The sequence below is a fragment of the Nannobrachium achirus genome, assembly GCF_963921795.1.
Source record: "Nannobrachium achirus genome assembly, chromosome: 9".
In the NCBI taxonomy this organism is placed as follows: Eukaryota; Metazoa; Chordata; class Actinopteri; order Myctophiformes; family Myctophidae; genus Nannobrachium; species Nannobrachium achirus.
Window position 1 is genome coordinate 43,402,748 of NC_137818.1, and position 26,776 is coordinate 43,429,523.

General features: G+C 42.6%; 3 protein-coding genes across 4 annotated transcripts in view; all 3 read right to left on the minus strand.

Annotated features, from left to right (window-relative positions):
- Window positions 1-4,014: 4,014 nt before the first annotated feature.
- LOC308291264 (BTB/POZ domain-containing protein KCTD20-like) lies at window positions 4,015-11,475 on the minus strand. The gene is made up of 8 exons (XM_080733246.1): window positions 11,331-11,475; window positions 9,319-9,395; window positions 8,213-8,369; window positions 7,329-7,431; window positions 7,078-7,198; window positions 6,285-6,482; window positions 5,951-6,061; window positions 4,015-5,455 (listed from the first exon to the last, which is right to left on the minus strand). The coding sequence occupies exons 1-8, from the start codon at window positions 11,339-11,341 to the stop codon at window positions 5,166-5,168; spliced, it is 1,068 nt and encodes a 355-aa protein (XP_080589372.1). The 5' UTR covers window positions 11,342-11,475; the 3' UTR covers window positions 4,015-5,165.
- A 4,412-nt stretch (window positions 11,476-15,887) lies between these two features.
- On the minus strand, window positions 15,888-17,135 carry LOC308290876 (solute carrier family 22 member 23-like; the record flags this gene model as incomplete). The annotated part of the gene is made up of 1 exon (XM_080732790.1): window positions 15,888-17,135. One exon carries the CDS (start codon window positions 17,133-17,135, stop codon window positions 15,888-15,890), a length of 1,248 nt encoding a protein of 415 aa, XP_080588916.1.
- A 1,170-nt stretch (window positions 17,136-18,305) lies between these two features.
- Window positions 18,306-26,776, minus strand: part of vps13d (vacuolar protein sorting 13 homolog D) — a 59,643-nt gene continuing 51,172 nt past the window's right edge. For both annotated transcript variants that reach the window (XM_080733220.1, XM_080733219.1), the window contains exons 63-69: window positions 26,352-26,486; window positions 25,459-25,626; window positions 24,496-24,628; window positions 23,913-24,108; window positions 23,263-23,394; window positions 21,708-21,948; window positions 18,306-20,195 (exon numbers count right to left, since the gene is read on the minus strand). In XM_080733220.1, coding sequence (XP_080589346.1) covers window positions 20,064-20,195; window positions 21,708-21,948; window positions 23,263-23,394; window positions 23,913-24,108; window positions 24,496-24,628; window positions 25,459-25,626; window positions 26,352-26,486 — 1,137 coding nt within the window. In that variant the 3' untranslated portion in view covers window positions 18,306-20,063. The remainder of the gene's footprint in view (window positions 20,196-21,707; window positions 21,949-23,262; window positions 23,395-23,912; window positions 24,109-24,495; window positions 24,629-25,458; window positions 25,627-26,351; window positions 26,487-26,776) is intronic.

The following is a 26,776-nucleotide window of genomic DNA, read 5'->3' on the forward strand; positions in this document are numbered from 1 at the left end:
TCCCAATCAAGGCGAAACACCCAGAGAAAAGTGAGTCCCATCAAGGCGAAACACCCGGAGAAAAGTGAGTCCCAAAATCCTGCAAAAAGTGAGTCCCAAAATCAAGGCGAAACACCTGGAAAAAGGTGAGTCCCATCAAGGCGAAACACCCGGAGAAAAGTGAGTCCCAAAATACCAAAAAATCCCCAAAAAGTGAGTCCCAAAATCAAGGCGAAACACCTGGAAAAAAGTGAGTCCCAAAATACCCAAAAATCCCCAAAAAGTGAGTCCCAAAATCAAGGCGAAACACCTGGAAAAAAGTGAGTCCCAAAATACCAAAAAATCCCCAAAAAGTGAGTCCCAAAATCAAGGCGAAACACCTGGAAAAAAGTGAGTCCCATCAAGGCGAAACACCCGGATAAAAGTGAGTCCCAAAATCCCCCAAAAAGTGAGTCCCAAAATCAAGGCGAAACACCTGGAAAAGGGTGAGTCCCATCAAGACGAAAACCCAGAGAAAAGTGAGTCCCAATCAAGGCGAAACACCCAGAGAAAAGTGAGTCCTAAAATACCAAAAAATCCCCAAAAAAGTGAGTCCCAAAATCAAGGCGAAACACCTGGAAAAAGGTGAGTCCCATCAAGACGAAACACCCAGAGAAAAGTGAGTCCCATCAAGGCGAAACACCCGGAGAAAAGTGAGTCCCAAAATCCTGCAAAAAGTGAGTCCCAAAATCAAGGCGAAACACCTGGAAAAAGGTGAGTCCCATCAAGACGAAAACCCAGAGAAAAGTGAGTCCCAATCAAGGCGAAACACCCAGAGAAAAGTGAGTCCTAAAATACCAAAAAATCCCCAAAAAAGTGAGTCCCAAAATCAAGGCGAAACACCTGGAAAAAGGTGAGTCCCATCAAGACGAAACACCCAGAGAAAAGTGAGTCCCATCAAGGCGAAACACCCGGAGAAAAGTGAGTCCCAAAATCCTGCAAAAAGTGAGTCCCAAAATCAAGGCGAAACACCTGGAAAAAGGTGAGTCCCATCAAGACGAAACACCCAGAGAAAAGTGAGTCCCAAAATACCAAAAAATCCCCAAAAAGTGAGTCCCAAAATACCCAAAAATCCCCAAAAAGTGAGTCCCAAAATCAAGGCGAAACACCTGGAAAAAAGTGAGTCCCAAAATACCAAAAAATCCCCAAAAAGTGAGTCCCAAAATCAAGGCGAAACACCTGGAAAAAAGTGAGTCCCATCAAGGCGAAACACCCGGATAAAAGTGAGTCCCAAAATCCCCCAAAAAGTGAGTCCCAAAATCAAGGCGAAACACCTGGAAAAGGGTGAGTCCCATCAAGACGAAAACCCAGAGAAAAGTGAGTCCCAATCAAGGCGAAACACCCAGAGAAAAGTGAGTCCTAAAATACCAAAAAATCCCCAAAAAAGTGAGTCCCAAAATCAAGGCGAAACACCTGGAAAAAGGTGAGTCCCATCAAGACGAAACACCCAGAGAAAAGTGAGTCCCATCAAGGCGAAACACCCGGAGAAAAGTGAGTCCCAAAATCCTGCAAAAAGTGAGTCCCAAAATCAAGGCGAAACACCTGGAAAAAGGTGAGTCCCATCAAGACGAAACACCCAGAGAAAAGTGAGTCCCAAAATACCAAAAAATCCCCAAAAAGTGAGTCCCAAAATCAAGGCAAAACACATGGAAAAAGTGAGTCCAACCTCAGTCCCATCAAGACAAAACACCCGGAGAAAAAAGTGAGTCCCATCAAGGCGAAACACCCGGAGAAAAGTGAGTCCCATCAAGGCGAAACACCCGGAGGAAAAGAAAACTCATGCAAATGAGGTCCAAGTCAAACCTCTAGAAGGCCAATCTGTCTGTAATAGAGAGATTCTAGGCTGACTTGGACCTCATTTGCATGAGGTTTTTTCACCTTGATGGGCATTGATGGAATTCACTTTTTTCAGGTGTTTCGCCTTGATTTTAGAGAGAGAGCTAGATCTCACAACTTTCAAATACAGAACAATCAAATACCCCCTTACTTTAACTTAGCGACTTGATTCAAAATTCAAAAGTTCCACCTCACTGTGAACTTGTATGGTTGAGATTTTTACTTTGAAATAATTTGTAGGTTTTGAAATATTTAACTTTAAGTGCCCAATGCATTGTCAATGTCAAAAGTACAAACTTTGGCAGGCTACTTGAGCTACAAACTTACACATAGAAACACTGTTCAAACTTTATCATGTTCAGCTTACTGTGGAAATGTTTGCCTGAAAATGAATATTTGCAATGTTTCATGGTTTTAGAGATGGTCTTTACAAAATTCGGAAAATTAACATGGGGCTCAATGGCAGATTTGTGCACCTCAGAAAAACACGTTCACCTAGAAACTCCATTCATACATTTTATAATTCACCTAACTGCCGACACACATGCTTGAACATTTTACTTTGAAATGTTTTGTAGTTTTGGAGATATTTAACTTTTAAAACTTGAATCTGAAAACTTTGGCACCTCGCTGTTCCTACATACTTTAACCGAGCAACTTCATTCACAATTCAAAAATTCCACCTTACTGTGGACATGCATGCTTGAGATTTTTACTTTGAAATAATTTGTAGTTTTTGAAATATTTAACTTTAAGCGCCCAATGGCCCTTTAAAGGAGAGAAAAATCAAGAAATCAGTTTCCATTGCTCAGATGCAGAGGTGCTGGACCCCATGACCTTCTGATGATGAGTCAATAGCTTTTCCAACAGAGCTACCATAACTCAGACTGTGGGAGCACCCAATGCATTTATAAAGACATTTTGAGTCACCCATGTATGTTTGCATAGAAAATTCCAAAGTAGTGCATCATTGAACTCTGGGAAGACTGGGGATTGAACTTGGCACCTCTGAGCCAAAGGACTGATCATTAGACCACTATACCACCTCTCAGGCTCTTTTAATAAATGTCAGATCTCTTAAGATTTACTTTTTTTTCTCAAGGCTAGAATAATAGAAATAGGAGAAAAAAAAACACTTCAAAACACTATGAGAGCGTTTCTGACAGGTAGTAAAGTGGTCTCAGGCTGGATTAACCATTGGGCCGGTGGGGGCGTTGCCAGGGGCCCTTGGCTCTCAGGGGCCCTTGTAGTCCAGTCAATCTGAGGTTTGACCCAAAAGAAATTGCAATAGTAATGGTTCAAGGTTTTTTATGATCCTTAGGATCATCCAAAACACATGTTAAAAATCTTCCAAAATATTCTTAGTGGATCAAGGTAAATTCAGGGGGTTCAAGTTTGGGTCCCTTCACTTACTATACAGGAAAACGATGCCTAAAACAAATCTTCTTTAAGTAGCATGTGAGAGGTCTAACTAGGGGTTTTTCATGATTCGGAATCCATTGCAAGCATTTGTTTTGCACGAAAAACATTCCTCGGGCTAAAAATGGACCCACAAAAGTGTGAAAAGTGATGACTCGTCACTAAACCATCACTATACCATAGTGTTGTGGGTCCGTTTTTGGCCAGAGGAATGTTTTACGTGCAAAACAAATGCTTGCAATGGATTCAGGATCATGAAAACCCCCTATTTAGACCCCTCACATGCTACTTAAAGAAGATTTTTGGGGGGTATTTCTTCCTGTATAGTAAGTGAAGGGACCCAAACTTGAACCCCCTGAATTTACCTTGATCCACTAAGAATATTTTGGAAGATTTTTAATATGTGTTTTGGATGACCCTAAGGATCATAAAAAACCCTGAATGATTACTATTGCAATTTCTTTTGGGTCATGCCCCTTTTAAGCTTAGATTGACTGGCCTATTGGGCAAACATACCTATAACTTTCATTAGCCCCCACAAAAAAACAATATTGGATTTCTTTTCTTCAAAATTGCTCCAGGGACGCGGGCTGCCAGTTGAATACCCATGTTATACTGTGTAGTATGTACAGTAGTAAGACCTATGTTAGCGTGGGCCTTAATACGGGGCCTCCAGAATGTCACATCACACATTGCACATGACAGCTCAGTACAATGCATTTTAATTTCTTCCAAGGCTCACAACAGGTTGGACAGGCTGAGAATGCATTAAACAAGATCTGACAACAAATGTGCCCCCCCACCCAATACAGTTGTCATGTTTCCATGGAATGTACAGTACACTGGTTTTCACTCATAGGCCTAAATACGATGTTTGCATGCCTACAGCAGTAGCCAACAGGTGGCACTGGATATATTTTGAATGCATAGACGAGAGACGACATAACAGAACATCAAAACATTTGTTGCATATTCCGCACATAGATTAACTGTATAGAAAAGCTCTTCTCAGCACAGTGGCTACAAAAAGGGTTCACCCCCTTTACTCTCTACGACTTGGTCTTCAGAATGGGATGGATGTTCAGAAAGATGCATCAAGTATAAAATTCCAATAAGATATGGATATATCCCATTAATAGTTTGTAAAAGAAGTCACCCCTCTCCCTAGAGCCTAAATGTTACTTTTGTTACTAAGGTGTTTCATATGGTGTTTCAGAATGCTGAAGCACAGTGAGGAATATTAATCCTGTCACTAGGTTGTTCTATGTCCAATTTAGTAAAATTATAGGAGAAAATGTGCTAACCGTATACACTATGTTTTCACACAAGGGGATTTTTATACTTCAAATAAAGTGCATATCTTTATATACCAGTTTGACAGTATATAGAGTAGATTTCATAAATAACATCCCAATCCCAAATAAATGGATTTTGAAGTGCTTTTGTAGCCCGAAAAATGCGTCAAAAAGTCAAAGGGGGTGAACATATTTTCCGGCCACTCTTTACGAGATTGACATTCAACACTAGGACTGGTCAAAACAATGGGTTGTCATTCAACTATGAGGAAAGTGTCAGTTTTCACGTTAACACATAGCCCTCTGGAAACGCTGACAGTCTCACCGGAGGGAGTAAAAACCTCAAGACACCCCTCTGTGATACAAGCCCTCATTTTAGGAGGATGTGCAAAACCTTCTACCAAAAACAGCCGACAGTCCTTTCGGAAAACGCTCATTCTCAATCAGGGAACCACCCACAACATGGTTCAGCAGACGATCCATCCATCCCACCGTCTGACTGGAATCGGTCCGTCCTTGGGACATCACAGCGAGGAGTAGCAGCACATTCGACTGGACATTAAGAGAGGTAATACAGTGTCGCGGTCTCAAAGAGACTCAACTGTCATTGGCTGTGGTCTGGGGGAGGAGGGCGGGGCCGTTGAGCCTGTCCAACTCGTCCACCTGGGGCGTGGTGACGGCGCCCACCCAGGCGGCGCCCCCTGGTTCACTCGTCGCCGCCAAGTTCGGAACGCTTTTGCTGCGGACGCACTGGAAGTCCACATGGCGGCTCTTCCCTTCCTCCTTCTCCCAGGAGAGCTGGATGAAGGGCCTCTGGACGTAGTTGTAGATGACCTCTGACCTACCGCCAGGACGGCGCTTCACCTTCTCTTTACAGGTGGGATATCCTGAAAACATGACGAGTGAACCAAGGTTATTGTAATTAACCAAAAGTAATGAAACCACCAGTCGCGCTGAAACGATAATATGGGCTTAATATTGATGACATCAGGGATCTCCATATATGGGCATAAAAGGGACAATGACAGAATTAATTTGCAAGTGTGGTTGCCGTGACGCGAGTCACACTTGCAAATTAATTCTGTTCTGCCATATACTGTATGGAACGTGACTGACTGACGCACATGAGCTGCAGGTTTTCATAATAAATGCCACCTACGGTCGCAATAACAAAAACTAGAACTGAAAAAAAAAAAAAAATTTAGTTATCTGAAATAAAATAAGATATATAACTAACTGAAACTGTATTGTGTGTTCATAAAACTAACTAAAACAATTTCCTTCGTTTTTTCTATAAAAAATCAATCTGCAAGCTCACAGCTCATAGATACATGAAACTGCCTCTGAAGAAAAGCAGTTTCCTGGGGTGTTCTAACGCTCACCTTCGATTCCTATCCTGATATTCTTGAGGCCTCTCTCCTTCAGTAGGGCTTTGGCCACGTCTCTGTTTTCGATGTACTTGAAAAAACGATACAGCTTGGAACTGTACAGGACTGGAAAAGAAACACAATTTCAATTTCAGAAGTTAATTTAATCATCTATTTTCACAATGTTCGCCTCTTGCTTACTTAATATTTGACAGTTTGGCCAGTCCTGTCGAATATTCGAATACTTTGAGGTCGAATAATCCGAATACTAAAAATCACTATTCGTGAATGCCCTAGGAGACATTTAGATACAACACAGAACGGGGTGTGGACAGAGTGACGTGCATACTCTGGGAGTACTCCTCCCCTATGGGAGGAGGGTGCTCCTCGTCCCAGTCAACGATGTCATCCTCAGCCAACACCACGATGTGACACTCTCTCTCGCCTCCCTGGGCACACGCCACCATGGCCGGCATCACCAGCTCCTCCAGGAAACCTTCGAACTGCCTCCGCGCGCCATCGTTGGACAGCTCGTGGAGCAGGGCACCTGGAGCAGCAGGGGAACATTAAGTCATCCAGATTGAACGGAGACGTGACATCGTTGCTGTCCGGTTACTTTTCAGGAAATGGAAAAAGGAATCTGTGTAGCAATGGATCCATGGATCCCCAGAAAGATGTAACCACTTCCATTTTAACTTTCAAAATACAAAAAAAACATAGTGAGAATTGCAGATCTAGAAGCTCACAATGTGTCGCATTGCCAAACGCTGTGAGCTTGTAGATCGGCTATTTCCGCTACTTTTGCGGTAGTATTAGTAGGGCATTCATTTACAAAAAAGTAAAAAGAAAAAGAAAAAAAAGAAAGTTGAAAGACTGACAGCAACGAAATCTTTCAATACCATTTGACATGAGTGCATAGCTTTATCACAAGTAGATTATTTACCAAATCTAACCACAGATAGTCTAAAAATAAAACAATATTTGAATGACATTCCTAGTAAAAACTAAATCTAAGACATTATAGGTGATAGGTGTTTTTTTTTTTTAAACATTGTTGATTGTGACTTTGTATCTCAGAGATATCAGTCGCAATTGAGAGCGGGTCTTGTAGTGAAGACAGAGGTGATGTTGAGAATACTGACTGAGGTCGCGGCATTTGACTGTGCTGGCGTTGAAGTTGATACAGAGGTAATCACAGGCCTCTCTGAGCTCCGCCACCGAGATGCCGTCTGGACACTTCATCACACCTGTCTGGTAGAAGTTCTGACACACAAGAGAGCAGGACCATTAAATACCAGCTTCTGGTAGAGAGAGAGAGGAGAGGGAGAGGGGAGATAGTGGAGAGATAGATAGAGAGTGGACTGGAGAGATAGAGAGAGGGGTAGAGACTCACCAGTATAACCTGAAAGATGTTGGCGCTGATGCCCTCAGCCAGTTCGTATTCTCCTTTCACATTGGGCCTGGTGAAGTTGTGCTGCCTGGCCGGTCCAAACATTCTGCAACAACAATCGCTTTTATTTTGGCACATTGAGTGGGACATAATGCTGAGAAAACCATCTCAAATCTTTGACAAATTATGTAAAAAAAATATGAAAAATATTGGGAAGAAGTTCTGTTCTTCCTTGGCCTCAAGGGAGTGTGCGACTGTGTGTGCACGCCAATCTGTCCAACAGTTCTGGGGATCAGCTGTTCATAGATGGACACACGGACAGACACACTGGCGGACAGGGGCAAAACTTGGTCTCTAACCCAGGGGTCTTCAACGTTTTCAGGCCAAGGACCCCTTAGTTGAGAGAGAGATGAAGCAGGGACTCCCACAACCTTTTCATAGATTCCATATAGTTTCATTGTTTGACAGCACAATCATCAGTGTATTTTGGATTCATGTCAATTTGCGTGTCCAGATATTTAACCACCTGAACCGTCAATACTTAATAAACTTGAGCTTTCACTCTGTACTTAGTCTGCTCTTTTCCCCCTCTACACCAAAGCTCTTTGACGAAAACAGCCGATCTACAAGCTCACAACGCCTCGCAGCACGCTATTTTTGGCTTAAGATCTCAGAATATGGACGCTAGGGTTAAAAAAAAAAAGGAGAAAAGGTTTCTATCACACAAAGATTTGGAGGACCCCCTGTAGTAACTCTGAGGACCCCCAGGGGTCCCGGACTCCCTGTTGAAGACCCCTGCTCTAGCCTTTGGCCGTCTGGGGGGCAGAGAGAATTAGGGTCAATTAATAACCTGGTTAATGATTACAGTATGTTTCCCCGAAAAGTACCTTCCCAGCATGGTGTCTGGATGTGCGGTGAAGGTGGCAGGATCCACTATAAAGTGCCTGCCGTCCACAACCAGTGTGACCCTCTCATGGTTGGTGCCGGGGGCAGGGTTTTGTCTCCTCTCCTTCAGTCCACTCATCTCTTTGCTTCTCCACCTACCTCTTGGACACAGGAGACAACATCCTGCCACTTATACTGTATGTCAGTTAGGGGCGATACAATGTCTCCACGATATGCCTTTTCAGAGATATCGTATATACCGGTATCGTGATACAATTGAGGGAGCCTTGTTAAAAATCCTGTTTAATCGTTAATACAGAGAATCATTGCAGAATTCAATTTAAACCTGCATTTTGGTCTAAATCAGTAGTTCTCAAACTAAAATGTGAAGGTCTCCACTTAACTCTGACAGTATACAAATGAAACCAAATGGACCATTTGGTTTCAATTGTATACTGTCAGAGTACATACTTGTAAAGTTCAATTTAGACCTCCCAAAAGGAACCCAGAGAGTCTTGTTTTTGTCAAGTAACTTGAAAAATAACCATAAAAAAGAATTGTGATAAAATCGTGTATCGTGATACAGCTTGGGAAAATATTGTGATATTGTATTTTTCCATATCGCCCACCCCTAATGTCAGTGGTTCTCAACCTTTTAGATTTCAAGGTCCCCCAGTTCCATAAGCACTAGGCCACGGACCCCCATCATTTGATATTAGTTTCTGAATCTACAGTCTAAAATCATTCGTTTCCATTTAACTCTAAGTGTAGAAATGGAACCAAATGGACATGTAGGGGGGCATTTCTACAGATCTACAGGTCCATATCCTTCCTAATTATCAATCATTGAGCTGGGGACCCGCTCCCCATCAAGGACCCCCGGGGGTCCCCGGACCACTGCTATATGGCAATGTCACATCCTAAAATGTAGCTCTGTCCCAGGGCTATACACACAGCAGCACCATATGGATTAACAATGCCTTTATAAAACGTTGCGATCTCTATTGGCACAGGCATCAGCTAAACTGAATAGCACTGATCAGTTAGATTAATATAAGCAGTAAATCTCAAACAGCTGGCTTTTAAAGGGAAGGAGAAAGAAAGAAACCTGTTGGTTTGTCTTCCTGTCTTCTATATGTAGATCTGGACACTTTCAGATCAGCACAGCACTGGGCCTTCTGAGATCTGGAATGTAAAAAAAAAGACATATCATCAGTCAGTGGTGTTACTAGGTTTTCAATGTAATGGGTCCCGGGACCCACAGGTGGTCATTCAAATGGGTCCCAGAAAAGTTTTATGAGTCCTCAATACAATGTTTTCGAGCGCTGTGAGCTTGTAGATCGGCTATTTTCAAAATGTTTGCCTATTTCTTATATTTATTTTACAATTAGGCTAATGTTTGAACTTAGAACTATTAAAACTACTAAAACATGTGCCCCTAATGAATTCGGGCGCGCAAAATGGCGTCGGACGTCGGTGGAATCAAAACATTGACGTTTCTATCGCCTCTTTACTTTCTACCTGGATTTTATTTGTGTTAACGTAGGGTAAAGTAGGATGCTTTCACCCATGAACAATGGTGGTGTCTGTGGAATTTTAAAATGTTTTTCTTTTACCGCAACCCGGTAAATTATTTGAACATGGACTCCAATGGAGGCGCATCCCCGGGACCCCAGGACCATGACATGAATGAGCCCCTGGGCGACTTGAATGAGTTTTTGATGCGGGATGCGCACGTAATGACATCACTGATCAGTGCTGAGAAGGTCTGCAGTATGTGTTATTTGTGCTTTTTTAAATCGATCTAATTATTATTTTATAATCTGTTGGCTCAATTAACTGTTGCAGCCACAGTCTGCAGTGCTTTAATCAAAGGCTTTAATGTGACGTGTGACATTAAATATTATTTTAAAGTATTTTGTACTGTGTTATTGCATGATGTGTATGGCCTGGGAGGTAAGCCTGAAAGGCCATGAGTATGTGATGTGTCTGTGATGTGTGGTGAATGACTGGGACTACCTCAACTTCATATAGGCTACACTGTCTTTTTTTTAATGTATTGTCTTATGTGTTGTCTGCAGCTTTGAGAAGAGAAGAGAAATAAAGACAACCTTTAACCTTGATCTGTTCTTCTTTAAAAAGGTAAAAGGCCTTAATTTAGACAGACAGCAGACACAAAGCTGGCTGGGAGAGCACACAGTGTGTGAGCCACTGGATATAAATGATATGAATGGAGTTATGTTCAGCTAGTTATGGTCATGTCATACTAATAATGGCCTGGGTACACTTATTGCACAAAGAATATGCTATGTAAAATATGCACTAAATAGGCAATAATTAATTTTATATTAAATAGCATGTCAGAGAGGACAAGATTATGAAGTAAAAGTATACATTCATGTCGAAACCAATACATTGAGAATGCATATAGGCTACTGTAAATCAGTGTAGCTCAATATAGAATAACAGAATTCAAATTTGTGTCTTATATAAAACATTAAATAGCCTATGCTCTTGATGGCCTTTATTGCTACTCTCAAACATCATCACATTAACGTGAAATGACATGTTTCATCATTTCAAATGTACCACAAATATAAGCCGCAATGTAGTATTTAATGTTAAGGGCATGCCTAAACATGTCCTGAATAAACCATTTCCCAATACCAGCCAACTTCCTGTTATATACTAGAAATCTACGAATCGTCAATATTATAAGTAGCCTACAGTAGCTTATGGATATCAGTAATTGAGCTGTTATTACAACGATCTGCGGGCTGCCAGCCCAGGTATCGCAGTTACGAACAAAAAATTCAAATGTACCAGCTAGCTGCTGTGACATTTTTAATGACATCAGCATTGCAGAATGTGTGGTGCAGGTACAGTACAGGCCTATGAAGAATGAATTAGCTGCTCTTTACGTACACAAACAAACACACAGTGCTTGCTTTATTATAGCATACAGCAATCGTTTCAATAGGTCATCCGTCTCCGGTCTCCGATACAGATGTTCGGCGGCAGTTGAGCTAAACGCAAAATAATGCACACAGGGTAATTTGAACGAGGACAAGTTGGATGCTACATGTTGAATGTAAAAAGAAAAAAACGCCCAAAACTCACGTCAGTTTCATACTCTCGCTGCTGCCACTGCGACAGAGACGCGCATGGCCCGGTTCGGTTGGGTTCGGCGGTCCAGTGTGTGTTCAGATGGTCCACCTCACTGGGGGTTCGGTCCGGTGTGTCATCTGTGTCTGTTCTCTCTCTCTTCATAAAGCTAGCTCACCTTTGCGCACTGAGCGCCTGCTGATGTGTCAAGTCACCCAGAAACCGAAACACTTCTGGTCAAATGTTTCAAAATAAAACGTTTCCTTGACTATTTACCCACTTTATTTTTTTAAAACAAGGTAGCATTATATATGATTTTTTAAGCCATAGCATGCCTTTTTTAAGCATAGTATGATAGTAGCCTACGGCATAGCATATTGTTGTTATTCTTGTTCTTATTACTCACGCCAGCAGAGCGCGCAAGTACTGCGTTCGGGGTAAGGAAGGTAGCCAGCTGTGTGTGTTTAGCCCATAGACCAATCAGAGACCAGCATTTCTGGCAACATCATCATTAACACTACAGCCAATGTGGGACCAGTATTCCTGGTGATGCCAGTGGTGATGCAGGTAGTGAGCGGTGCGCACCTCATGGCGTGCTCAACAGAGTGCAGTTCTAGTTTTATATTTAGTGTGGTTACCTAACAGGTTTATATTAGTATTAGATAATGTGTAACCCCCTAGTGGCGAAAAAAAAGAACCTCTGGGAACTCAGATTGGATAATGTGATGTCAAGTGAAGATTGACCAATCCTGTCTGATTGGATATTATATTGTCCAAAAAAATCAAACCTCGGTTCGAAGTGAAGCGGTGAATTTTTATTCTGTGTTCTAGAGCTATGAAATCTGTGTTCTAGATCTATACATTCTGTGTTCTAGATCTATACTTTCTATTATATTTTTATGAATTCTGAATGATTTTGTCTGGAGGGCCAAATTGTCATGTGAAGCTTGACCAATCCTCAATTCTGCATGCACGGGACATGTACGGGACAGACAAAGCCACTCCTTGGGAATCTATGGGAATCCTCAAAAATCAAACCTTGGTTCGAAGTGAAGCGGTGAATTTTTATTCTGTGTTCTAGAGCTATGAAATCTGTGTTCTAGATCTATACATTCTGTGTTCTAGATCTATACTTTCTATGTGCTTTAGTTCTATATTTTTATGAATTCTGAATGAATGAATGATTTTGTCCAATCCTCAATTCTGCATGCACGGGACATGTACGGGACAGACAAAGCCACTCCTTGAGAATCTATGGGAATCCTCAAAAAAACATGTACGGGACAAAGCCACTCCTTGGAAGCGGCTTTCACCGCTTCAAAAAAACATGTACGGGACAGACAAAGCCACTCCTTGGAAGCGGCTTTCACCGCTTCAAAAAGTAGGTTCACTTCAAATTCTCAGACCGAAAACAAGTGTGTTGCCTATATAGCAAGTGTGGTTGCACTGACGCGAGCTACGAGGAATCCGCTGGGAAATGAATTAGGTCTTACCATTTATTGCGACCGTAAGGTCGCAGTTTAGTATCAAAACCTCCACCGGCCGTCCGTCCCTGAGTCACACGTCACACCTTTGCCCTGCTCATATCTCCGCATCAGTATGACATCACACTGCTGACATCAGTATGACATCACACCGTACACAAAAGACCCCTATATAAGACCGGCATTGTCTGTCGTACATTTCGGTCAATTCCAGTGGGGATGCCATTGAAAAGTTAATCTAGTTGTACAAAGTAATCAAAGAATGGGTTGACTGGTAGGCTGGTTGACTGCTTTATCTGTGGAGAGTGTATGTCACTGAGAGTCCTTTTATAGCGATTGAAATCATGATGAGGTCACGATGAGTCATCTATGCCCAAATATAGATTTCTAGGTCAGATGGCCCATGGAGTTTGTGATGTCAAACCTAGCAACCCAATATAAACAAACCTGATGTCAGACCTGAAGTATCCTTTTATACCCATATATGGAGATACAGAGATCTCCATATATGGGCATATTAGAAAGCCCATATATGGGCATATACGGATGACATCAGGGATATCCATATATGGGCATAAAAGGGACAAGGGCTTACAGTTAAGAGATCTCCATATATGGGCATATCAGAAAGCCCATATATGTTCATATACTGATGACATCAGGAATATCCATATATGGGCATAAAAGGGACAAGGACTTACAGTTAAGAGATCTCCATCTATGGGCATAAAGGGACAAGGACTGTTACAGTAGATATAGAGATGTCCATATATGGGCATACATGAACAAGGACTGACAAACACTGAGATCTCCATATAACCTATGGGAATATAAGGGACGAGGACAATGCGTAGCATTGTGAGCTTGTAGATCTATTTTCTAAATATTGTTGTACATTAAAAACCTGAAATGGGTCGTTCTGCATAGTACTTGGGATTTGTTGATGTAAATGTTCACATAGAGTGTAATAATTGGTAAAACAAACTTTTGGCCTATTTGTGGAGATAAGCGACCAACGGTCGCTTATCTCCCGATTAGGGAGTCTTACTGGTATTATACTGTATGTGATGTCATGTATGACAACAGTGTGTGTAGCTGAGCACAACCAAAAGCTTCACATTTACATTTGTGCAAGTCTTACTATTTGTGGGCTCGCCGAAGGCGAGAACACTATGTTATCCTCATTATTTATAGAGTGAGTTCTGCCACATATTTCCGCCGCAGACAGTTGGCAATTTGTGCCGCAGACAGTAGAAAGGCAGAGCCACTAGCCAATGAGTATTGGAGTGTTGGTTGAGCTTCACATGACAGTTAGCACACTGCAGAATATAGTCACGTTGGCAAACATAAGAAATGAAGAACAATTTATTTGATTAAGAGTTTTTATTTTAGTTATTGTTGTGGGCTCGCCTGAAAGGCGAGAACACTATGTTATCCTCATTATTGTGGGCTCGCCTGAAAGGCGAGAACACTGTTATTTTCATTATTTATATATAGTGAGTTCCGTCGCAGACAGTATAAAGGCAGTTATTTATATAGTGAGTTCCGTCGCAGACAGTACAAAGGCAGGGCCCATAGCCAATGAGGTGCAATTGAGGTGTAGAAAATCTGGGAGTGGTGTTAGCTGGAGTATTGGTTGAGCTTCACATGACAGTTAGCACGCTGCAGAATATAGTCACGAGCAAGCCCACACTGTTTTGTAGGAACAGTATTTCTAGTTATAATAGATGTTGTGATGTCAAGTGAATGACCAATCGGAGATGCAGTCGGCCCTCAGGTATTTAAATATTTTCAACTATGGTCCCCTTTGAAAAAGGTTTGGATACCCCAGAGTCTAGGATGTTGGCACTATGATGTCATAGTAATGATATCATGGGCCTATATGGGAAACACACAGACGCATCAGATCAATGCACGAGTTTCGTTATGAAGTTACCTGCCCACCCACCAATAGAGTGGGGTCAACAATGTCATCTGTTGGCTGGAAGCAATCGCCTTTTTCAGAAGGTGGATGAGAAGGAATGGGCCAAAATGTACAGGGGCCGAATTTCTGTCCCAGTCCATCTCTCAAGGACCTGCCATGGCAGGGGATACAGGGACCAAGCCATCTTTATTTACAGTACAGCCACCCAACAGGTGGCTGACCCCAATTAAAGCGACTATTCAAGGCATGTGCTGAAACAAATTAAACCATAATAATTCCAAATCCATTAAAGCAGGACTAAAGTGTAAAACATGAATCACAATAAAATGGTAAAAGCAAGGTGGTACAATTAAAAGTAAACAAACAGATGAAAACACAGCGAGACCGAAAGAATATGTGACCTAATTCAGCAGGCAGAGCAACCTAAGTTATGCTCTGTTGTACGGCAAAAACAGCGGACAAGCTGTCTGGCTGTCTTGGCCATTTTCAACGTGCGACACAGTCCTGTGAGTATGAATTGGGCCTAACTGTGAGGTTCGGGCATGGTCTATGACTGTGGGGGGGGGGGGGGGGGGGGGGGGGGGACAGTGTCCTCTCAAACCCAGAAGCTACCTTAGACATACATTGTTCAATCATTCATCATTACCAAATACAATTCATGTAATGTTTTTGCATATGCTTAAGTAATGGAAAGCATAAGCAATTTAAGTTAATAGGAAAAACTTTGAATGTATGCATAAGCATTATCTGGATGGTGATGGTCCAAATGGCTTCTACTATCAGCTGATTGATTATAATAAAAAAAATAGACTGCACTCTGACAGCACCGAAAGTAGTACTTGCGGTGCTCTGTTGGCACAAGTAAATAGTATTAATAAAAAACTTGTAATAGCAAGTCACCATTTGCCTTTAAAAAAAAGGTATTGTGATAAATACCACATCATGGACTTATTATAGTAGTGAGTTTTTGGTATTGTTACATCCCTAAAATTAACAGTTTTATTGAATCTGAAAAACGAATATAATTGTAATTCAATATCATATGCAGACAATGTCCCACCTACTACCAATGTCCCCCGGTGCAGACCAGAAGACTTGGCAGAACCTACCTACCCCATCAGCTGCGGGCTGTGCCCGATATTGGCAGAACGACATCCGAGATTGCTACGGGCTCGAAGATTCACTAACGGGGGGATGAGGGGATGGCTTGGGCTTCCTGCGGGAGCGGCGGGTGTGACGGGTGTAGCGAGTGTAGCTGTCCCCATCCACCAGGGTCTCTGGAAGGGACTGGTAGCGGGTCTCTGGAAGCATCAGAATGAGGATGAAGCAGATCATGGTACAGCACAGGAAGAGGACGTGATGGAGGAAGAAGCCCTTCTGTTGGTGGAGCTCCATGATGTAGTCCGTCACTATGCCAAAGTTGGCACAGGCCAGGACTAGACCCAGACCGCCACCCCGGATGACAGTAGGTGTGATCTCAGCACAGTAGAATATGCTCAGGTTGGTGACTGCATAGGAGGAGACCATGCCGATGAAGGAGAAGGCAAAGTTGACTGTATCCAGCACGATGTCTGTCTTTTTCCCCAGCAAGTCGACGATGCCCAGCTGCAGCAGCGATGCCAGCATGGTAATGACCATGAACATGAGCAGGCTCCAGCGCCGGCCCATCATGTTCACTGTGACACACATCGCCATGGAGGACATCAAGGCAATGGCAACCATGATGTAATAATTGGCATAGAACTTACTGTATATCTGGGTTTCCACGGCCATAGTCAAGCTATGGTGGATCCCATAGCCTGTCAGTGAGTTGATGCAGAGCACAACAATGTTCTTCCACAGGTTATTCGTCCCTATGATTTTCAATACCCAGGTCTTTTTGGGTTTCTTTTGAAGAACCCTCTGCAGTTCTGCAAGAAGTTGATCTGACTCTAGCTCTATGTTGGTCTGATTCTTCTCTGCGATGTGTTTCATGATCCACTTGTTGGCCTTGGAGTACTGCTGCGTGGCCAACAGCCACCGTAGTGACTCAGGGAAGATCCATAGGTAAGAGATTACTAAAACCAATGGGCAAACGATGACAGCCTGGAGGACCTGCCAGTGATGAAATAAGTATGCCACTACTGGCAGCATCAGCTGCCCGCCCAAAATCACAAAGTTGTTCATCATGGTCGCGGTGAAACGCCATTCTGGAAGACAGAACTCAATTCTGAGAAGATAGAGGCAAAGTTTGATCCCAGCCAAGGAGAAGCCCTCTAAGAACCGCAAGGTGGTGAACATGGCAAAGTTTACAGAGAGGGACATGGTCAGACCGAATAACAAAATTAACAGCACAGAGACTATCAGCACCGGGATACGGCCATACCAGTCAGCGAGCATGCCAAACACCACGTATCCACAGATGCATCCCATTGTTAAGCATAGTCTTGCATAGGGGACATGCTGTGCCATGTCACATACCAGATGCCACTTGGTAATCACATTCTCCACAAGTCCATTATCCATCTCAAACTTCCATTCGATACAACCCGTACATTGATCGTTGGCCTTGCTTGGTTCAGAACCTTGGAAGGCGGAGACAGACGCCGCGAGGCCATAACTAGTGCCGTTAGGGCGGTTAGTACATTCTATGCTTGGATGGGCAAGATGAAAGTGATTTGAATGTCGGATGAACCCAATAAATACAACTGGAAACAAGGTCAGGACAATTAGCCATTTCTGGTAACTCGAAAATCCCCCAAGAAATGGCATAACATGGTCATCGACGTTTGTCAAACTGGTGTCTTGGTGAGATAAGCCGTCAGCTGGACTGCCGAGCTGCACCTCGGCCGTTGCAGTTTTGCTCATTGCAGGAAACAACAGTCAAAATTACAAATTTCATCTAAAGGAGAACACTGCAAACCGCAATGAGAACCTATCCAGCGCAAGTTTTTATGGTGCCGGTGGTGATGTCAGTTAGTTCATGTCCATATTTGGGTATAAACCACAGACAGGCAGACACATATATTATTCATGTAATGCATAGATAGAATATAGAACAATGGGACTGTATACTATCCATCAGCATCCTTGTTCAGCGTTTCCTTTGGGCCTTGGTATTGTTTGTCATTTCTTTGTGCATGCTGCCAGTAGGATGAGGAAGTAAATGGCAGAATAATTCACAAACTGTGAATGTATTTTGACCCCACCTCCTTGAATTCATAATGTCAGATCTGCACTCCACAGAGTGCACATTTCTAGTAATTAATTCAACGATTTGCCATGAAAAACAAGGCAATCATAGTCAAACTCAAAAAGGTTTTACCGAAGTAGCTACAAATGAAATGTACTTAGGTAGTTTCTGTCCACCACTGCCTGAAGGTGAGCTATAGGTATGAAACTGTATGAACATTGCTTTTAATGCTGTCATTAGCTATACTATATCTGCATTTACAGCTTTTTAAATTGGAATTTAAATGTACCACAAACACTCAGTATTATATATCAGATGTGGTGCTTTATTTTAAGCAGTGTTAGTTTAACTTTCTTTAGGGACAAAGTTCAAGTCCCATAACTCTCACGCAAGAGAATGCATGTCATTTCTTCACAATGAAATAGGGCAGTGGTCCTCAAATGGGGTCCAGGGACCCTCAGAGTTCCTTGAGGGAGTCCCAACTTGACCCTTACAGGTCTGTAACTCTTGAGTGTACAAATGGGACAAAACAGACCCATAAGGGTCAGTTTGGTCCCATTTGTACACTTTCAGAGTTATGGGGGGGGGGGGGGGGGGGGGGTCCTTAACTTAAAAAGGTTGAGAACCACTGAAATAGACAATCCATAGTGCATTTGGCTGAGCAAGCCCTGCTCAACTGACACCGATGTATAGTCTTAAAAGTTCAACTCCCCCCCCTCCCTCCAAAACGGGTGTCACATACAATGGTTTGCCAGGTTCCGTTTAAACATTAGCGGACCAGGGTCCCTCAGGGCTCTATACTAGGTCCACTAGTATTTCCCTCTACACCAAATCGCTGCATAAAATAGCCTGATCTACAAGCTCACAACGTGTTGCGTTGCAACATGTTGTGAGCGATTTTTCAGAATAGGGACGCTAGGGTTCCCGCTCCTATCACCCTACAGTGCCACGCTGGGGGTGGGGGAACACTGGTTAAAAAGGACACCAATATAAAAGGGAGCCATTCATTTAAATAAAGTTTTGATTCACCCAGGACCAGGTGCAAGATTGTAAAAGGCGATAGAGACAGTGAGCGACTGCAATAGTTTCACTGTGAGGTGTGTGGGCTCGCATCATGTCCTACCTTTTTGTCAGTGCAATTAATTCCTCACTTTCAACCAGGAAAAAAACAAAACAAATCTCCTTATTACACAAAATAAAGTCTTAAAGGCAATTTGTACAGCATTTCATATCACACCAGTTTGAGATCATTCATTTTCACTCCTCAAATGTGTTATGTACACTTGTTGTACAGCATCGACATGTAGCTATATGTACATTTATGCATATTCACACCACATATATAACACTCCTATGATGTATACATTTGCCGACTTGCACATCAGCAGTAATCACTATATTTATAAACACTGTTATATAAAATAAGAACCAGTGTAAACGTACTTAGTGTTCCTAAATATACAGAGTGGATGAAAACACTTACGATTTGCATATACTCTTCATGTCACCTTCATGAAGTATGTGCTTTGTGAAAATGCTCTCTAGAACTATCTTTACTAAACCAAGTGCATGGGGCGTACGGATGTGATGCAGTTGGATTCTTCACACAAACAAACTTGCATCTGCATCAAAAACACCTATTCCCTTCCCTAGTGGGTAAGTAAGTAAATACACACTCAATGTTATCTGGTTAACAGATGAGATTGGTAAGAGAATTTAACACCCTCCTATTGGGGCGAGATTATCCTTAGGGTGGGAATTGGTATTGACTCGGGACGTCCTGCCACACAAGATTATAGGAGACCTCTGTGGTTTTGTCACTGAGCTACGACTCCAGTAAGCAGTCTAGGGATAAAGTTCAAGTCCCATAACTCTCAGACTGAATGTGTGTCATTTCTTCACAATGAAATAGGGCAGTGGTTCTCAAAGTGGAACCCTCAGAGTTCCCCTCCTGAGACCCTCAGAGTTCCTTGAGGGAGTTCCAAATGGAGGGGGGGGGGGGGGGGGGGGTCCTTGAATGAAAAAAAGCTGAGAACCACTGAAATAGACAATCCTGCTCAACTGACACCAACGTATAATCTTAAAAGTTCAACCCCCTCCACAATCAAACCGATACAAAGTACTTCTCCGGCAAATTGATGGGAGAACTCTGTGGTTTTGTCACTGAGCTAGGACTCCAGCAGTAAGCAGTCTTCATTGTCGTTGGGCGGCAGCATGAGCTGCTGTTCGTAGTAAAGGCTCTTGGCGTAGTTTACTTCTTGAGAGATTTTGATGGCGAGACTCTCGCTCTTCACATGAACCTATGAAGAGAACAGTGTGATCAGTGTGAGGGAAGACTGGGAAAGCCAAAGTCCTGTGGGGTGTCTCCCTTTTAAGTATCCCAAAAATATATAGCCATTTTGTTGTACCCACTGGAGTAGTGTGGTGGTGTTTACCTGCAGAAACACATTGCCCTCTCGCTGTATTTGGGCGTTACCTTTTTAGAACGCAAAACCTCCTATCTGCAAATTACATGATTTTTGGATTTCACTTGAAATGAGGACAACAGGCTATGCTGCACATGGTCAGTCTGTCTGCAAGATCGTTCTGCCCCTCATTTTGCCAAAAATGTCATGTGACTGGAAATAGTAGATAGGTTTTAATGTTGAACACACATTTTCTTTTTCATTTTCCCAACAAAGTGACATTTTCAGATAGGAGGTTTTGCGTTTTGGCCTTCGATATGCAAACGAGCAACCTCTAATACAGCTCTCTCTGTCCGAGAAAGGGCCAAGTTTGAGAAGCTAGAGAAGTTATATATTATACTTTATATATAAATGTCACACGCACGTCACTTAAAGTGATCCCTGACTAATACGACAAATATGCCTTAATACATTATAATTGTCCTCTATAACTACAATGTAAAATTAAAAACATCTCAAATATTTTATTTCTTCTAGAAATAGCTAATCTTTCAGTCAATAGGGGAAATGCCTGTCGCAAGTTGATGATGTCATAAATGTTATGCGTGGTCTAATTTATGGCATGCATGTGCAAAATAAACCACAAACACATTTGAAATATTGATTTGATGCTCATATTAACCATAGGAAGTATTACGTTTGTTTTTATTTGCACATGCATTCCATAAATTCCATAGGGATAGATCACAAATTACATTTATGACATCATCAACTTGCGACAAGCATTTCCCCTATTGAGTGAAAGATTAGCTATTTCTAGAAGAAATAAAATATTTAAGGTGTTTTTAATTTTAGATTGTAATTATAGAGGACAATTATAATGTATTAAGGCATATTTGTCGTATTAGTCAGGGATCACTTTAACAACTACTCTACAATCTACATGAGTTAACAGGTCTATTAATATGCGTACGGTCGAAGTGTGAACTTGGGTGTTGTTTTACTTCAATGCATGTCCGTGCGCGTGCTGAAAAAGATTCAGGATTGGCGTGTACGCGCTTGACACGACCAATGCAACACTGCTGTCCACCACTGCGTGACACTACTATGCACAATCAAGTATATCATCGTTGTCGGGTGAAAACCTTGTATGTCCAAAACCGTTCGGTTTGCATTTATCATTTTAAAAATGATTTAAACTAGTGAAAACAGACGATCTACAAGCACACAACGCCTCGCACCGCGAGGCTTTGTGTGCTTGTAGATCGGCTGTTTTCACTACTTTTGTGCGACAGCCTTGTCTGATGAAGCAGGGCTTTGCTTTGCGAAAGAACGTACAAATTTGAAACTTGGAGATACGAGGTTTCTGCCTGACAACTACGATATGTAAGGCATGAGGTGTCTCACCATGGGTTTCTGGTGCGATGGGCCAGGCATAGCCACACCGCTGCTGGTGCTCTCTGCCTTCTTGGTGAGCTGAACATAGACCTTCCCGTGGTCCTTAGAGACCAGGCAGTGGTAGAGGTCGTCGTACTTGACCTCCAGGAAGATTGCTTCGCGGTCCACATACTCGCCAGGTTTCAGAAAGTACACCACCTTGGAGGAGATGAGCACGCAGTAGGTGTCGATGGGCTCCACTGCAATGAAACTGGCATAGGGGAGGGAGGAGGGTCGTCAGAAATGTATCCTTTTGCTGCAGTTCTGCTAGAAGTTGATCTCACTCTAGCTCTTTTATTAAAAAGGAACATAACGGTTTTTGTCTTAGCCGACTGACCACAAATTAACGAATTGACCACTGATTTAGTAGATGCTCTTAGCCAGAGCGACTTAAAAAGTACAAGAACACCAATCAACAATAATCAAAGAAGAAATGTGCTAAAAAACTATTGTTATCACCATGCTATCCTTTTTCAGGATATAATAAAAGAGAATAAAAATGGGTATCTTCGTGTCTTGTTCATGAGTGAGGGTAGGACAGAGCGGGAGATCAGCAGCAGAGTTCCCAAATTCTGCCCGAACCCAACCCTACCCGGCCCCACGTTGTCAGGTAGGGCAGAGCCTAAAATAAATGCGAATTGATTGGGCCAAGCCGGGCGGAGCCTCGGACTCCATCACTTAGGCAACAGAGAACAGGCGCATATCCCTGTCTGTCTGTATGCACCTCGGCACTGAAGCCTTACAAACCAATGAACCAAGGATAATCGGTGACGGATACAAAAGTATAGCCTATTAGCGACCTGGTTATTGGGATGACGTCACAAACATAACTTTTGTATGGTAATTCTGCCTTAGAGCGTTAGCCGAGCTCCATGTTGGAGCGACTCCAACCTTTTTATTCTTCTCTCGGGTTTTCGGGCCTAAAATGATGATAATTGTTAGGGCCCAGTTAGGCCCAGTTAGGGGCGAGCCTTTATTTTCAGGCCCGTTGAGAATTCTAATCAGCAGGAGTGGAATTTGCATCTATATTAAAAAACAGAGCTTTCAAGTTAAGTCAAAGCTCTCGATCTACCGGTCAATCTTCATTCCTACTCTTAACCTATAGTATCGTCATGAAATTAAGGTTTTCTCAGAGGCTGTCATCTCCCTTAAGCCTGATTCATACAACAGAGCATACATTAGGCTTTGGGTGAGAAGCCATGTCATCTGTGAGAGACTTGGAGCAGAGCTGTGCATAGAAAGGAGTCAATTGTGGTGGTTCGGGCACCCAGTAAGTAAAGGATAACTAACACTCTTGCGTTGGTATCCTAATTTATAACTGATTTTCAACTGAAAAAACAAAAACAAAAAACATGTCCTTTTCAGTTGAAAAGTTATTTCTGCTGAGTCATCAAAGTATAAATTAACCATTAACTGGCCTAGTATTGAATGCTGCCAGCAGCACCTTCCTCCCCTCCCGTCTCTCGACTGTCTCCATCTCAGCTTTCTAAATAAATAAATAAAGGGTGAAATCAGAGAGACTTACAACTCAGAGTGGATGTTGTCAGTGAGCCGGAACAGTTGCTCCTGCCCATCGGCCTGCGTAGGGGAGAAGCGAGGCAGGAGGCCCTGGGGCCCCTTGCAGCACCGAGGCTTCCTGACCCTCTGCACACTCAGCCTGCAGGGAGATCACAGACAGACGCTTGTAATGCAATGCAATGCAACAGCCATGTGTCAACTTTCTGCAATCGGACGCTGCCTTCATGATTTGAGGCATTTTGTTCAAAGCGAACCACTCCTGCAAACTTAAGAATAGATGCATTTCTTTGCTAGTCAGGATGGACGCATACACACACAGAGAAATGGAAAGAATTACCTGTGATGATGAATGGATCCGATGTACAGTAGTTATTATTAGTCACAAGCTCTTGTATTTACTTTTCATTGGTTCAATATCGATAAAACCCAGACACACTTTACCACTTTCTCTTTCGATATTTTTTAAAATATCAAAACAGCAGAACTTGTAGATTTTTGGCTATTTTCAGTACTTTTGCATGACACTCTTTTATGACAAAATAGGACATTAATGTAGGAAAAAACATAAAGAGATGAATTATGGAAACACAAGGTTTTTGCCTGATAACGACATATTCAGCATGTCTATGATGACGTTATGATGAGAAAAGGATCCACCTGTGGTTGCTGAGGCTGGCCATGTCCCTGACCGTCTGCGCTGTCTCCGAGGCAAAGTCCAGTGCACCGGCCACTGGTTTGGTCACTGTGCCAACCAGGCCTTTGCCCAGGCCTGAAAAGAAGCCGCTGACACCACCTTCGGTCTTCACCCCTTCCACAGTGGAGGTGATGATGCTGGTCATGCCACCAATGATACCTGAAGAAAATAACACACAGCCTTTTGTTTAAGCACTTGTCTTTCAATGTGGTGTCCCTATTTTGGTTCAAACATTTTCAATCAGTTTGTTTTTTGAGTGGGTTTTGAGCTTGTATTGCAGCTGTTATTGCCTAGTGACACCATAGTATATCGGACTCTGCGTCCAAGGGGGCTGTGCATAACGTTTTTTATCAGATAAAGGATATAAAAATAAAAAAAAAGATGTTCAGTCTTGTGCTTTCTGACCGTATTTGTATCTAAACTCTTTGAACAACTGACAGTTGTGTGACTAGTGTACAATAGCAGAGTTACATCAACACTGATAATAACAGTAACGGACTGTGTGTTGTTGTTATAGAACATGTTCTGCACAGTTAATGGTCCTACCGTGAGCCAGTCCATGGATCCCTGCCACCAGATGCTCTCCGCTGGTGGCTCCATGGTATCGGATGTACTCGCGTTCACTCTGGTGTCGGTTGTCCATGGTCTTGCCCAGTCCGTCCGACAAGGTGCCAGCGAACTGACGAAAAGAGAAGAGGGAATGACAAGGCATTCGTGCCACAACATAACCTAGTGTAGCTATCCTGGTTGATAATAATAGGCATGTCTTGTCAAAATCGTGCTCAGATTTATGTCTTGTGCAATGGTGGTGGAGGCGACGAGTAAACCGAGTACTGAGAAATACCAGGCATTTGTTTTTATGTAGACGGTGCTTTGTCTCTTGCTTTCATTTGTTATGTCGTGGATAGAACGATGATCGCTAATTGCTCAATGATGTCCTCACTACAATGATCCTCCACAACAGCAGAGTGATTGCTACTTAAAGACCATTGAAGCATTAACTTAAGACCTTTAAGTCTTTCTAAAGCCTACATCTTCACACTGGAGGTGGCAGTGTCTCAGGAGATAGAGCAGCCGCTTGGGAACCGGAAGGCTCCCAGTTCGATCCCAGGCTAACCCAGAGTTAGTGTTGAAGTGTCCTTGAGCAAGACGCTGAACCCCTAATTGCTCAAGCAATCTTGCATGGTTTCCTCCGCCATCGGTGTATGAATGTGTGTGTGTGAATGGGGGAATGAATGCACAATGTAAAGCGCCAAGGCGCTATATAAATGCACCATTTATAAATGAATATACTTTTTAAGACTTTGTAAGGATCCATGGATGCCATGTACACATAATAGTGAATGTTTCAAGTTCAACCTCTCGAACCACAATCTCAAGGAGCAAAAGTAGTTCGCTAAACACAAAACTGCACCTATAGGACAAAGAAAAAAATAAAACTACAAAGCAGAAAAAAGTAGAGAAGAGGTAAAGGGAATCAAAGCTATGAGTTTAAAAAACGTGGCATACCTTGGCAGCGGAGTTGGACACGCCATGGGTGACGTTGCGGATGAGGCCGCCCACGTTTCCGTACTTGATGAGCTCGGACATGCCCTCTGTGACATCATTGAGGAGCCCCATGGGGTTTCCCAGGAAGTCGACCGAACCCAGGATCTGAGCCGCCTGGCTAATCAGCTCCTATTGGGAGGCCACAGCCATAGATTATTAATTTAATTAAAGCATGACTGCTAGTGGAGTGGTCTGTCAGTAGGGCTAATCTGGCTCATGTACAGTATACATTTTTCGATTAGACCGATTAACCAGTTAAGACCTATATCATACTTGTACAATGTTGCTGTGCAAATATCTTAAAAATAGCTACAAGCTCACAACCTGGCGCATCACGACACGTTGTGAGCTTGTAGATCTGCCATTTTCCCTAGATATATTTTGTTATAAGCATCCATCAATCTTAAAACTTTCCCAGCCTGGCCAGAATGGCTTGTCTGTGGACTAGCCGGAAATTTCTATTATTGTATTATGATCTGAGACATAATATTATGATTATAAGCATCAGCGCACCCCCCGTCCTTCTAGGATGGCACCGTTCTTTTTTTTTTTTTCTCTTTCGATCCCCTGTCGTAAACTCGCAACAATTGTCTCGATCCGCATTGGCATATAGTGGGGATTTTGGCCGAGTCGTCTTCTCCCCTGTGCGCTTCGCATTTTTTTTTATCATTATCATTTATTTTGTTTTTAATGACCTAGTACGGAAAATTCCGGTCGGCTAATTTGAGTACAGATGAAGTACGGTTTAATCCGGTTTTAATATAAGTGGCTCCCCGTGGCTGAGAAAGAGTTAATAGTGGCAGAAGTTTGAAATAATGGGCCAGCCCTAACCCTATTGGGAATGCTCCTCTCACCTCTCTGAAGTGCTTGAAGATGTCATTAATGATGATCTCCTGGGTCTCGTAGGGGTGAACCCTGGTGAAGGGGTACATGTTGATCACAGCGTCCTCAAAGCGAATGAGCGGAAAGCCCAGGGTTCCCTTGAGAGCCTGTGGTGAGTTTAAGATACGATGACATTGAGAACAACTGTATGAGTGCAGTGGTAAGTGACAGCACTGGCAGTACTCAATAGGAAGAATCTACTGTATGCTGCACCTCATTTGGGGAATTATGCTCCATTATGGTGGTACACCAAGTTGTAAAGAATGGCGTGCATAACCCTACTTATCATCATGTCATGCTACTTTTATTACAGTGATTATAATTTAAAACATTATACGCATTTGGTGTCAAATTATGCTGTTAAATTCATTGGCCAACGTCTTTGTATCAATAGACC

Excerpts from the sequence above, each read along its gene's own strand:
- LOC308291264 (XM_080733246.1), bottom strand. Across the intron at positions 8,370-9,318 it reads ACAGGAAGACAAACCAACAG|GTAGGTGGAGAAGCAAAGAG; the intron begins GTTTCTTTCTTT and ends TGTGTCCAAGAG. Across the intron at positions 6,483-7,077 it reads AGTCAAATGCCGCGACCTCA|GTGCCCTGCTCCACGAGCTG; the intron begins GTCAGTATTCTC and ends CTGCTGCTCCAG.